Below are 13971 nucleotides of genomic sequence, written 5' to 3' on the forward strand. Positions count from 1 at the left end.
TCGGAGGGATTGCTCCTCCAGATTCTTTCTAGGGATCTGAGATGACGTCTTTCATCATTGAGGTCAGAGGTGAGCCAAGATCTAGAGGGGGTGTTTTTGGGTTTTTTAAGTTTCAAGAGCGCCAGGCGGTTCATCAAGCTCCTTGACCCTCACCAATCGGGATTCAGAAAGGGATACACACTGAAACTGCAATCTTAAACGTCATAGACGATATACACAAATCACTTGACTCAGACCAATGCTGCCTTCTCATTCTCCTAGTCTTATCGGCTGGTTTCGATACAGTTGATCACACACTGCTCCTTAAAGTCCTTCAAGAAAGAGCAGGCATGGAAATGACAGTCCTAAACTGGTTCTCCCCCTTTCTACACAACCGCTTGCAAAGAATAAAAATTAAAAACTTTGAATCCGACCCACTACCCGTCATCAGAGGAGTCCCACAAGGGTCAGTACTCTCTCCCCAACTCTTCAATATCTACATGGAACCCCTCACCACACTACTATGGAATTGCAACATCCCATTCCACCTCTACGCGGATGACACGCAGCTATATCTGGAAACCACCTCCATGGACGACATGCACAAACCAAATGTCACGCTCAAAGAGGTTCAACAATGGCTCTCACAGAACCACCTGAAGCTTAATCAAGAGAAAACTGAAGTTCTACTCATCTACAACAGAGACAAAAAACCCAAAATGGAAGAATGGCTCAGAGCCGTCAATGCCCTCAATGGCACCCTCACGCCAATAGGACTCAGTAAAGACCGTAGGTATCACCCTAGACCCCAAACTAGACATGAAAAAACACATTTCTAGTTCCGCCAAAAGCGCGTTTCTCAATCTGAAACTTCTTTACAAAATAAAACCCTTCCTTCTTCCGAAAGACCTTCAACAGGCCACTCAAGCACTGGTGCTCTCTAGAATGGACTATGGAATCGCAGCCCTGACCGGATCAGCCAAATTTCACCTAGGCCCCTTGAACACCACCCTCAATGCCGCGGCTAGAATGGTCACAGGAACCAAAGAAAATCGATCGCATTTCTACTGCCCTCAAGGAGCTGAAATGGCTCCCTATTGAACAATGAGCCAACATCCGGAAAGCATGTCTTATGCACAAAGCCCTTCACACAGGCAAACCAGAATACCTGGCCGCAAAACTCAAAAGGGCCGGCTAGTCCAGGAATCTCAGATGCTCCAACACGCTCCTTCTCATTCCATTGAAATTTCGGAAATTAATGATTATGAAGCCCACCTAATGGCAAGTCTAATTTGGGCTTAAGTGACAGCCCTGTGTCGCGGAGCCTGGGACTTTCTTTCCCTGAGTGTGAACCTGTTCGATGAGGCAAGATGTGGAGGTCAGGTGAGAAAAGTCACCACTCACTTATCCAAAGAACAGGCACAATTATACCCCTCCATAGCGAAAGACGAGGGAATACAGTCGCCCCCACTTTCGGAATGTAGAAGCAGTTTATTAGACTGGAAGGAGTTTTGGGATCAGAGTTAATTGCAATCAATTATCCTCTGGGGGTTTATTCCCAAAAACAGCCTCATTCCTTCCCGCAGGCGATGGTTCCCTGGCTGCGTTCACGCCAGGTTCAAACGGGGGCGGCCAAGAAGTCGCCCCAAGGCTGCTGATCTTCCAAGGAGTCTGCCAGAGACCCCCCGTCCAATGCGGGCTTCCCTCCTGATGGGATCCAGAGGAGGCTGTGCTGAATGGGACTCTCAAACTGACAGAGGCTTATTGATGATGGGAGAGGGCTCCGACATGGAAGCGATCGCCCTCCATGGCTCGCGCGTGGATACAGGTCTACACACGTGTGACTGAGGTGGAGGCCCTTTGACCCCAGGGCTGGTGATCACATCCCAGCTCGGGATTCTTCTGGTTCTGTCTCAAAATCTCGGATTGTTGCCTCGGTTGCGACAGCTCAACATTTAATTATCAATCAATTAATCGTGTAGCTTCGTTGGTCGTTTAATCTGTTCTTAATAATGCCGGTAAGCGGTGGTTAAGAGGATTGCCTTCATGTGGACTGTGATGTAGGGTTCACCCTAAACATTTTGATGTTCAACTAGTGCCCTAAAAATATATGAATGCCTCTTTATATTTATGACGTGGCAGCCCAGTAGCGAGGTACCCGGAGCAGCAGGGTTAATAAACACATTCACATCTGTGTTACTCCAGGGAGGACGAGGGGCATCACGACCCTTCAAAGGCTCCGCCTTTCGTGAATTGGGACCTTCCCCCAACACTCCTCAATGGGAATAAACAGCATCTTACACTCTGCACGTCCGTTTGTATCTATACATGAGAGAGACAAAGCATGCGAACAGGTGACTCCGGGATAAGTTTCAACAGAGGTTCTGGTGACAACAAACCTCAGCCGAGGCAGGGGGTCTGCAAAGGCCGCCAGAAGGGACACAGGGTCTCAGATTACAGAAGCTACCAGTTATATATTTGTATATGATGCGTTAGGGTTGGAGAAGCAGCCACTTGAAAAAAACTGCCTTCTTCCAACTGCAACTACACATGTGCACTGATTACAATCCCAATGTTGAGGTTTATTTTCCATGAATAAATTGTTGTTAAACCATGGACGCGGTGAAGGATCCTCTGACCGCCTGGCTGCAAAGTTTACCACACATAGACAGACTGGATTTGCCATAGAATTGTCCCGAAATTTGCAAAATGAACACATTTCACACGAAAACGAAAACAGATGAAAATACTAACACCAGAGTACTGCATAATTAGCATTTTTACCACAAAATTATGAAAACCGGGTCACAAAATGTGGCCCTCCAGCCAGGACTCCAATCCCATTGGCGTAGACACTTAAAGCTTTACATAGCGGTTTGAGGACGGTCAGTAGAACTATAAAAATCTGTATTAACAAAGAACCATACAATATTTCTCTTATTTCTCATGTAACAATATGGATTCTTATTCCACTGCAATATGTGCAATAAAAGCCCTCCTACATGTTCAAGCTCACTAAATTCTGACCGACAAAGACTAACAAGAAGAGATTTGACCATCCAGTGACCTGCTGTAAGAGCTGACCCTGCACTTCCACAGGAACAATCTGCAACATTTAGGGCAGGGTGTGCTGATGTGCAGTGTGCAGTGTGCACTAGATTCAGAATGTGAAAGCTCAGAAGTGGGACTTAAGTGCAGACTGCACAGGAATTCACTCATTGTTAAGTGTTGAAACTAGCATTGGTGCGACTTGCTCGACTGAGCACGGATTACCAGCCAAGAACTGCAGGAGGAAACAACTGTTGAGTAGAACTAGTCCCGCCCCCGGTAATTCCATTTTGGACGCAAAGGGGGTTTGTAACCGAAATGGTGTCAGTCCTTAGTTGGAATGAATGATTTATACGCAGCTTGCCCAGTACCATGAGTCAGAAAAGGCCTGAGCGAGTGTCAGCCATGAGAGAATGACCATCCATGGGCTTCGAGGGATTGGATGGTCTTGGATGAACCCTGCACTGTCTGATGGCAGTCAATGGTGTCTGCTGCAGGTGCGGCTGGGCTCAACCTACTAATGATAAGAGAGGAAGGAGGTGGGAAGGATTTAGAAAGAGTCAAATGGAAACATTACAACCACACCATCCAAATGAACACAGGAATGTAGTTTGGTCGGTAAATTTGTGTGTGGGGGGGGAGGGGGTAACGATTTAAATTTCCCAACAATCAAGCTGGGCATTTGTGAAAACACATTACATGAGAAGCAGGACAGGAGGCAAACACAACAAGGCACAGTGGAAAGAGACGAGGGACGATTGTAGGGCACTCAAAACACAACATTTATTGATGTACCTGTTTTACTTTACTCCCTAATGACCTGAATTTCACTCCCTTGGTGGTATTCCCTGCTTTGTAAAGCGCTGTGATATCTGCAAAGATCTTGTTCGCGCTATATAAAACTTTCAAAATAAATAAATAAATAAATAAATTTACAAGGCCTTCAAAAGAGAGAAAGCGAGTGTGCGCGCGCGTCGTAAAAATCCCAGTGGAAACCCTGCTGACATCTGTCCATAGCCACTGACAGCACCTCTACCCAACTATTTACTACAAAATACATTTTTAAGGAAATGTAACGCCCCCAAACCCGTAGCTACGTGCCATTGTGATTACTAAAAAACATCTGCACACCGTCACGACTAACAGTCATAGTTTAATATCAAACACCTGAGGAGAGCCCCCGCCGTGAACAGATCCAAACACATAAGACATCGTAAACTTTACTTTGCGTCTTAACCGATAAATGTAGCTTCGAACCGACCAGACTACGGGGTAGAACTCGAGGTCAAGAGGTCAATACCAGCGACTGACATGTTTTACTTCGGCCTCCACCGTTTGATGTCTGCGGTCTGCAGACGCTCACGAGGACAGAATTAGATAAAGAAATGAAACATTTCTCGATTTTACCCCAAAGCGCTGCCAGGTGGCTGCCAGGCGGTATCAAGACCTCGTTATATTCTAAACTTGTGCCACAAAGTGCTTTAATTAGAAAAAGAACAACGTGCACCGTTGATCCACAGGGTGCTGATTGGTCGCAGCAGGGAGGGGGCGTGGTAGCTGTGATGTACTGTGGGAAGCTTGCACTTTCGGACCCATCGTTCACCTGAGCACCATAGAATATGTATTGGGGGCAGCTCAGAAGGACCATATTTCTTCTCATAGTTATTTTATAAAACTGGCAGCAATGAGCAGCTATGAACAGTGCAGCTCTGTTCTCTGATTGTGCATGACTGGCAACGCGCCAGTCATGGATTCCCTAAAAGTGTAGATTCTTTCATGCGAATGGGTTGAGGACCTCACCCTTTCCCTCACTTAGAGACCTACTCATAGCCAGGATGGGCGTAAATAAAGACATTACATTTTCGTTACCACTGTCAATGACATCTCCCCTGACCAAAAGCGTGCATAGCTTGCTGAAATAAAACAAGCATTTGCAATGCAATAGGTCTCGCATTTACGCAAGTTTGAGCCATTGCCATTGTAAATGACAATGCCTTTTATTTATGTTTTGTGTTCTAAAACATAAACAAAAGGCATTGTAATTTACAATAATAATACCTAAACTTTGGCAAATGCAAGACTTATTGCATTGCAATAAAGGACCTTCTAGACCACTTGTTAGATTGTAAATATCAGAGGAAGAGACCAACCTGCGACATCTTCAGAGTAGTGATAAATAGTGCAGTGAATACGATGTGTAAGTGTTGTAAATTACACAGACAGAAAGTGTGAATTGGGAGTTACATATGATCTAGAGGTGGTGGTACTTGTGGTACTGGTAGTACTAGTGGTGGTGGTGGTACTGGTACTATTGGTGGTAGTGGTACTGGTAGTGGTAGTACTGGTGGTGGTGGTGCTGGTAGTGGTAGTACTGGTGGTGATGGTAGTTCTCATGGTGGTAGTATTGGTGGTGGTCGTACTGGTAGTGTTAGTATTGGTGGTGGTGGTACTGGTGGTGGTGGTAGTACTGGCAGTAGTAGTATTGGTGGTGGTGGTACTGGTAGTAGTTGTACTGGTGGTGGTGGTACTGGAAGTGGTATTATTGGTGGTGGTGGTACTGGTAGCAGTAGTATTGGTGGTGGTACTGATGGTGGTAGTACTGGTGGTAGTACTGGTAGTGGTAGTATTGGTGGTGGTGGTACTGGTAGTGGTGGTATTGGTAGTGGTAGTGGTACCAATGGTGATGGTAGTGTTGGTGGTTTTGGTAGTGGTAGTATTGGTGTTGGTGGCACTGGTGGTGGTAGTACTGGTGTTGTGGTTGTACTTGTAGTCGTACTGGTGGTTTTAGTGGTGGTACTGGTGGTGGTGTTACTGGTGGTGGTGGTAGTACTGATGGTGGTATTGGTGGTGGTAGTGTTGGTGGCACTGGTAGTACTGGTACTGGTAGTACTGGTGGTGGTACTGGTTTTGGTACTGGTAGTACTGGTATTGGTGGTACTGGTGGTGGTCCTGGTACTGGTGGTACTAGTGGTGCTACTGGAACTGGTGGTAGTGGTGGTGGTGGTACTGGTAGTGGTAGTTTTGGTGGTGGTGGTACTGGTAGTGGTAGTACTGGTGGTGGTGGTAGTAGTTGTGGTGGTGGTAGTACTGTTAGTGGTAGTATTGGTGGTGTTGGTACTGGTAGTATTGGTGGTGGAGGTACTGATAGTGGTAGTACTGGTGTTGGTGGTACTGGTAGTGGTAGTATTGGTGGTACTAGAAGCGGTAGTATTGGTGGTGGTGGTAGTACTGGTGGTGGTGGTACTGGTGGTGGTAGTAATGTTGGTGGTAGTACTGGTGGTGGTGGTAGGACTGGTAGTGGGAGTATTTGTGGTGGTGGTACTGGTAGTGGTAGTACTGGTGGTGGTGGTACTGGTGGTGATAGTACTGGTGGTGGTGGGAGTACTGCTAGTGGTATTATTGGTGGTGGTGGTACTGGTGGTGGTAGTACTGGTGGTGGTGGTGGTGGTTCTAGTGGTTTTAGTGGTGGTACTGGTGATGTTGTTACTGGTGGTACTGGAGGTGGTGGTAGTACTGATGGTGGTATTGGTGGTGGTAGTGTTGGTGGCACTGGTGGTGGTACTGGTGGTGGTACTGGTAGTACTGATGCTGGTAGTACTGGTACTGGTAGTGATGGTGGTACTGGTGGTGGTAGTACTGGTACTGGTGGTAGTGGTACTGGTAGTGGTAGTGGTTGTACTGGTGGTGGTAGTACTGATGGTGGTGGTGGTAGTACTAGTAGTGGTAGTATTGGTGGTGGTGGTACTGGTAGTTTTGGTGGTGGTGACACTGGTAGTGTTAGTACTGGTGGTGGTGGTACTGGTAGTGGCAGTACTGGTGGTGATGGTAGTACTCATGGTGGTAGTATTGGTGGTGGATGGTACTGGTAGTGGTAGTATTGGTGGTGGTGGTACTGGTAGTATTGGTGGTACTGGTGGTGGTAGTACTGGTTGGGTTGGTACTGGTTGTGGTAGTACTGGTGGTGGTAGCACTGGTGGTGGTAGTATTGGTGGTAGTACTGGTGCTGCTGCTACTGGTGGTGGGAGTACTGGTGGTGGTAGTACTGGTGGTGGGAGTACTGGTGGTGGTAGTACTTGTAGTTGTACTGGTGGCGTTACTGGTGGTGATGGTAGTACTGGTGGTGGTATTGGTGGTGGCACTGGTAGTACTGGTACTGTTAGTGGTGATAGTGGTACAGTGGTATTGGTGGTACTGGTACTTGTGGTAATGTGGTGGTATTAGTAGAAGTACTGGTGGTGGTGGTTGTACTGGTGGTGGTAGTAGTGGTGATGGTGGTACTGGTGGTGGTGGTACTGCTGGTGGTGGTGGTACTGGTGGTGGCAGTACTGGTGGTGGCAGTAATGGTGGTGGTGGTGGTACTGGTGGTGGTATTGGTGGTGGTACTGGTAGTACTGGTAATGGTGGTGGTGATATGGGTACAAGTGGTATTGGTGGTACTGGTACTGGTGGTGATATTAGTGGAAGTACTGGGGGTGGTGGGTGTGGTACAGGTGGTGGTGGTGGTGTTAGTGGTAGTGGTGGTGATGTTAGTGGAAGTACTGGTGGTGGTGGGTGTGGTACTGGTGGTGGTGGTGGTGTTAGTGGTAGAGGTGGTGGTGTTAGTGGTGGTGGTGGTACAAGGTAGGAGCTTGAGGCATATATACAGGGTGAGGAGCTTCAGGCAGCTACGGCTAGTTTATACAATAAGGATCAGTTTGAGGAAAAGATACACAGGGCGAGCTGGAACTGGAGGCATGTACACAGGGTGAGGAAGCGCTTGAGGGTTATGCCGAGAGGTGAGGAGCTCGAGCACAGTCAGGTTATACAAATAGAGGATTCAGAAGGATTCGGAATATATACACAGGGTGAGGAGCCCGAGGCATATAGACCGGTGGGTTAGAAGCTTGAGGTATGTACAGAACGGGTGAGGCGCTTGAGGCACTGACGGATAGGGTGAGGTGCCTCAGGTATACTGAAAAAGAGAAGCGAGCACGAGGCATGTTTACAGATGCGTGAGGAGTTCTAAGCATATACACCAGGTGAAGAACGTGACCCACTTTTAGAGACTCTGGAGTGTTAAAACGTAAACAGGATGAGGACCTGCGGCACACAGATAGGCAGTGCGGGGACCCAGAGGCGTAGACAGTTTATATCACCTTCAAGTGCTATAAATAAACTGTTCACATGGACTAAAAAAACTAACGCATAGAAGCGACTAAGCTTACAGGGAAAACAATATATAAATAATCGTGCTACATCTTAAGTCCCACGAACACAGGGGGCGGCAGGAGTCTGAGCAAACGGCTGTGAAATTCCTAATACTTAAAAACTAGAAAAAGCATTGACGCTGCGTCTGCAGTATATTTTTAGCTGGATCACAAACCTGAATGTCCCCGCGTTTACCACTCACCGCATCATCACCGGCAGCGAACAGCAGCAGGCCGCAGCTCCCCAGCAGCAGCAGCGGGAGGCCCGGTAAAGTCCGGTCAAATGGCCAGTCACCGCATCATCACCGGCAGCTAACAGCAGCAGGCCGCAGCAGCAGCGGGAGGCCCGGCTCCATGGCCGCATCAGGCTCCGTCCCTCCCGCCCGGCGTCGAAGTCCCGCCCGGCGTCGACGTCACTTCCGTTGCCAGGCAACGGCCCCACCGGCACCAATCCCAGCGCGGCTCCTCGTCTGACGTCAGAGGAGCTGCGCTTGGGATTTGTAAGACTACTGAAGTTCCCGGGCTGCGGCGGTGTTTACGGGATTGCAAGTTTAAATTTCCATACAATTACGCTGTGGGAGGCGGCGGTGATATGAGACAGCGCACCTTCTTGCACAGTGCCTTCCCACGCGTAAGGAGAGAGAAGCCCGGCGAGTGAGGTTGAGGGTGGGGGTGTACGCGCGTGTGTATGTTGGAGTGTGTTTGTGCGTGCGTGCGTGTCTGTTTAAGGGGGGTGCGTGTGTGTATGCAGCGTGTGTCTGTTTAAGGGGGGGTGCGTGTGTGTGTATGCAGTGTGTGTATGTGCGCATGCGTGAGTGTGGATTTGTTTGAGAATGGGAAAATGAGGCACGGCGACGTGCGCGCTCACGAGGTAGAATCTCTGGCAGGAGACGCTCGCTCGTCACAGTCTGCTGTCCACATTCCCCTGAAAGCGACGACATAAGTTGTCGAGCCATAGAGAGCAAAGCTTCGCTTTGCTTTCGTCTAGGCTCGACCTAAAAAGGAAACTGAATGCGTCCTTGGTGTGCTGAAAATGAAAACAAAGTTCAAAGTGGAAGTGATCGTGCTGGAAAGTATGTGCATGGTGTCCAGGGGTTCCGGTTCCACGGTCCCCACAAGTGCTACAGGTCTCAACTTTGCTGGGGACTCAGAGCGGCCTCTGGGAACCCACCTCCTGTGTTGCAAATTCTTAAGGGTTCGGCGGGAGCTTCAGAGATACAAACCGGTCAGATGTGTCTTGGGTGCCTGCCAGGCAGGGGAGTAACTCCTTTTCCCCAAGAAAGATTCTTCAGTTATCCAGCGCCCTGTACATCGTCCAAGTTTCAGGATTATTTATCAGAGTTGCGTCCAGGTAAATGTAAAATCTTGTAGTCAGGAGTTCGTAATTTATACCGAAGGAAGGGGTGGGACAAACTCTGGGAACCAACCTATGAGAGGGTCAGGATAGAGGGGTGGCTACACAATATCCTTTGTCCAGTTTTGCGCCAGAGCAGGGACTGGTAGCCCCCGCAACCAGTTTGAGCTGGACTATGCACAGGATCACCAAATGTGCCTCCAGTGCAGACATCAAAGCACTCCTGGAGTGCACCCACCCAGCCCCAATACACTAAAACCTGTCTGGGAGGTGGTCACACCTCCATGTGACAGGAAACCTATTGTCCAGGCCTCTCCTGCCGGAGTTTCATCCAGCAGCAAGAGGCCAGACTCATGTCTGTGGCTGCAGCATCCATTTTGTGATGACAGGGTTCTGTTAGGCTGGTACCAGGTGTACTGGTGTAGTCACATTTCTCCCTCTAGGAGGGTGAAATCATACCTCTCCCGCCAGTACTGGCGGGGAGGTGTGATTCCAAGGTGTTTGACACCAAACAAGACATGTTTCCGTGCAGCCATTCCAAAGTTAGCATTTACCGTGAGGTTATAATGCACTTAAGAGTATATGGTCTGGCTGCATCACAGAACAGCCTCAGAGAATAGATTCCGAATGCTGCAGAGGGGCCCAGCACATGTATGGGCACCCTCGCACACAAAATTCAGCACCCTTGCTTCAGGATTCATAAAGCCTGCCATAGGGGTGACTGATAGGTTTATATGTGTCATGATATAAGGTAGATATAGGCAACCTATATCTTAGTAAGGGGTGCATGCACCACCTTACCCAGGCTGCAGTATCAGTCCTGTGGTGCCATTTTGGAAGGCTTCCCAGGGGTGGCATAATACATGCTTCAGCCCCCTGGTAGGCCTCTGAAGTACCTATGCCCTTAGTACCTAAGGTACCCTACACCAGGGCCTCACAAGGGTGACCCAGTAACCAATTTGGAGTGTACCTAAAGTACATGCAATCAATTCAGAGAGGAAGCAGCTGGGCTGGGGTCCCGATTAGCAGGGCCCCAGCCAGACTAACGTTGAAAAACAGTGAAATATCAGCACAAAGTGGGGGTAACCATAGGAAGCAGATCCTACTCTCCTACATCCGGGACCTCTAGGGTGGCCACACGCTGGAGGGAGGGGGGGTCCAGGTGCCAGACTCGTCCACCGAAACCCGCTCAACGCTGGACCGATCCTATGAACAGGCGCTTTGAGAAGTCGTTTGAACTCGCTCCTCAGCCTTGGGTTTCTACTCAACGCATCCAGTTTCTGCGCGAGGTCTGGGATGAAGGAGCCCTCGAGCATCGCTTTGTATATGATGCAAGATGGTCTATGAGTGAAGCAAGACTGAGGTGCGAAGCCCCGCAGGACACTTAGACGTGGAGTCATTCCTGCTCCAGAGCGGGTGAACAGCCTGATGCCGGTGGAAGATCGCCCGGAGAAGGTATGGGTGGGACTTGGGTAGCCCGGTTATTCGACTTTCGGTATTTTATTCTCATTATCATCAGTACCGCTGTGGAGGGGGTTTAAGGGTCTAATAGAACAGCCTTCCTCAGATGAAGATGATGATGCAGTGATGCCATGGCAGTAGGTCCCAGCTCTGCAGCGCCTCCCCATGGGATAGGACCAGGGCACAAGTCCTAAAAAAAAGAAGTGGAGGGACTAACCTAGTTAGACAGTATGCAAGTGACATGACGGCGCATGACATGACGGCGCATGACATGACGGCACATGACATGACGGCGCATGACATGACGGCGCATGACATGACGGCACATGACATCACGGTACATGACGGCGCATGACATCACAGCACATGACATCACAGCACATGACATCACAGCACATGCCATCACAGCATATGACATCCCAGCACATGACATCACGGCACATGACATCACGGCACATGACATCACGGCACATGACATCACGGCACATGACATCACGGCACATGACAATACATGTTGTTATAGTCCATATAGGTACCCTATATAGGCACATGTAACACTGCAACCTTTCACCTATATTCTTACCCAACATTACATACATTACAGTTCTTAGGGACTGACCTTTTACCTAGATACAACACTACATTTAGAACGCAGGTTTTTCCCTGGTTCGATACTCCAACATTATGCATGAGGCTTCTTGAAAGCACAGCAGGACTGACATCTCCTGTTTAATATCTATGTTAAAGTTCAAACCCGATGTCATCCTTTAGGCCGACACAGTAAAACAGCAAGGTAGGACCCCTGGGGAGACCTGTGGGTATATATATATATACATCATGTCTTCCTTAGACAGACAGAGGAGACTGACTTCCCGGCTGACCCGCTGACCAGTGACGCTGAGGTTCCTGCATGTAGACACTCCAGCTAGCATAGGTCTAACATCCCTCGTGGGGTGTCCAACTCGAGACCAGGAGGGGGTCCCATATTCTCTCATTCTCAGGTAAGGGGATTGACTAGATCCTAGAGGGATTCTTGGCTCAACACCTACACCGAAGCTAGGTACATCTAGGAGTACACACTTTTTAGCTTGTATTTTATGTACTTGTATATATTCATGATTACTGCAACATGATAAAACTGCACCATCCTTTTACTTTCGTAGCACTGCTAATTATATATCTCTGCTACTATCTAATGGTTGGTGCAGCTCATCTATTCTACACTAGAATAACAACTGTGCAATACATTCTTATTGACAAATGCCCAGTATGTTTATTCTGTCTATCTCGGAGACAAACCAAGTAAGCACGAGTGACTGAGCGAAAGGTAGTACATTGCTTCCACGATTCTGAGGGATCAGGGTCGTCATGTTCGGAGGCTGCCAGAAACTATTCTCTCCCTGGTAAGAGGAGCTTATAGTGGCAGTGTGAGCTAGTTAGTACAAAAGGCCAACATACCAGGTGGGGGGGGTGCGCGGAATTACTCTGCCACCAATCCCACAGTTTATGTTATACAGACGCGCAGATCCTGTATAGGATATATAGGAACTACACGACAATGTGGCATCATAGGAAGTGGCATCACAAGCCACGACTTTAATATACTATGTATGTGTGAAGTAAATCGCTCGGATACTATGCTTTGGATGAGTAGCGCTATACAAGAAAAAATAGCAATACTTAAATTATTTGAACGCATCCTCAGGGGTAGTAAGCGCTATATAAATTATATTTAGTATTCTGTAAATATTGGGAGAGGCCAATACAGCTGACATTCTTACAGTGCATGCAAATCTCTTAAACAGAGTCCGAACAAAGTGAAAAGCTGCCTCTCAAGTATGTGTGAAGTGCTAACAAGGTGTGAGACTTGGTTTCCCCTCCGCTTCATTTGCATCAGGTGTGAGGCTCCTGACTGCTGCCAGCCAGGAGACTTGAAAAAAAGGAGGCCTGATGACCCGAGATCCGGCCTTTGTTATGAGCCCAGCAGGTGTCAGAAATAAGAAAGTCCCATCCCATGTCCGCCTGCACCTTGTTGAGGATCGAAAGAAGGCAACAATGTGTTACACAGGGAAGAGCTCACCACATTATTCAGTGGGGCCCAAATTCTTGGCAGACTGGACGGGGTTCACCCTGTGAAAATAGTGGGGGGACGCCGTCCACCAGCGTGTACCCCCGACTCGTGCCCTGGATAGGACCCTCCCTAGTCTATGCTATGGCCTGGCTTGGAGCAGTGCGGTGCCAGCGTGCCCACCTCACGAAGGGCTGGAGACCCTCTTACCTGCGGTGCGTTCCGCCAGGCCCGCCTCGGAGGCCGCCTCTTGCAGCTCCAGCTCCACCTTCAGCGACTGCAGCTCCAGGTCCCGCTCGGACAGGGCTTCACGGAGCTGTGGAGAGAAGGACGCTCAGGTGAGAAAGGCACTGCACACACCCCCAGCGGGCCACCAAAGACTGCAGCATCCTCCGCTGTACAAACATGTCTGTGGAGCAGCGTTCTACGATGAGACCGGAGCACCGCACCCAGGACAGAGCAGCGCACCCAGGACAGGAGCGCCGCACCCAGGACAGGAGCGCCGCACCCAGGCCTAGAGCAAGGCACCCAGGCCCAGCACGCCCACCAGCGAGCCGCCAAAGACTGCGGCATCCAGCACTGCACCCAAGACAGGAGCACTGCACCCAGGACAGGAGCGCTGCACCCAGGGCAGGAGCGCCTCACCCAGGACAGGAGCGCCTGCACCCAGGACATGAGCGCCCGTACCCAGGACAGGAGCGCCGCACCGAGCACCGCACCCAGGACAGGAGCGGCCACACCCAGGACAGGAGCGCCCGCACCCAGGACAGGAGCGCCCGCACCTAGGACAGGAGCGCCCGCACCCAGGACAGGAGCGCCCGCACCCAGGACAGGAGCGCCCGCACCCAGGACAGGAGAGCCCGCACCCAGGACAG

The 13971-nt window shown here is 49.5% G+C and overlaps 1 protein-coding gene across 1 annotated transcript in view; it reads right to left on the reverse strand.

Annotated features, from left to right (window-relative positions):
* MIPOL1 (mirror-image polydactyly 1) overlaps window positions 1–13771 on the reverse strand; it is a 561381-nt gene extending 547610 nt beyond the window's left edge. The window contains exons 1-2 of the mRNA XM_086937912.1: window positions 13742–13771; window positions 13307–13412 (exon numbers count right to left, since the gene is read on the reverse strand). Of these exons, the coding sequence (XP_086794038.1) occupies window positions 13307–13412; window positions 13742–13771 (136 nt within the window). The remainder of the gene's footprint in view (window positions 1–13306; window positions 13413–13741) is intronic.
* Window positions 13772–13971: the final 200 nt, after the last annotated feature.

The sequence above is a fragment of the Lissotriton vulgaris genome, chromosome 9, assembly GCF_964263255.1.
Source record: "Lissotriton vulgaris chromosome 9, aLisVul1.2, whole genome shotgun sequence".
In the NCBI taxonomy this organism is placed as follows: Eukaryota; Metazoa; Chordata; class Amphibia; order Caudata; family Salamandridae; genus Lissotriton; species Lissotriton vulgaris.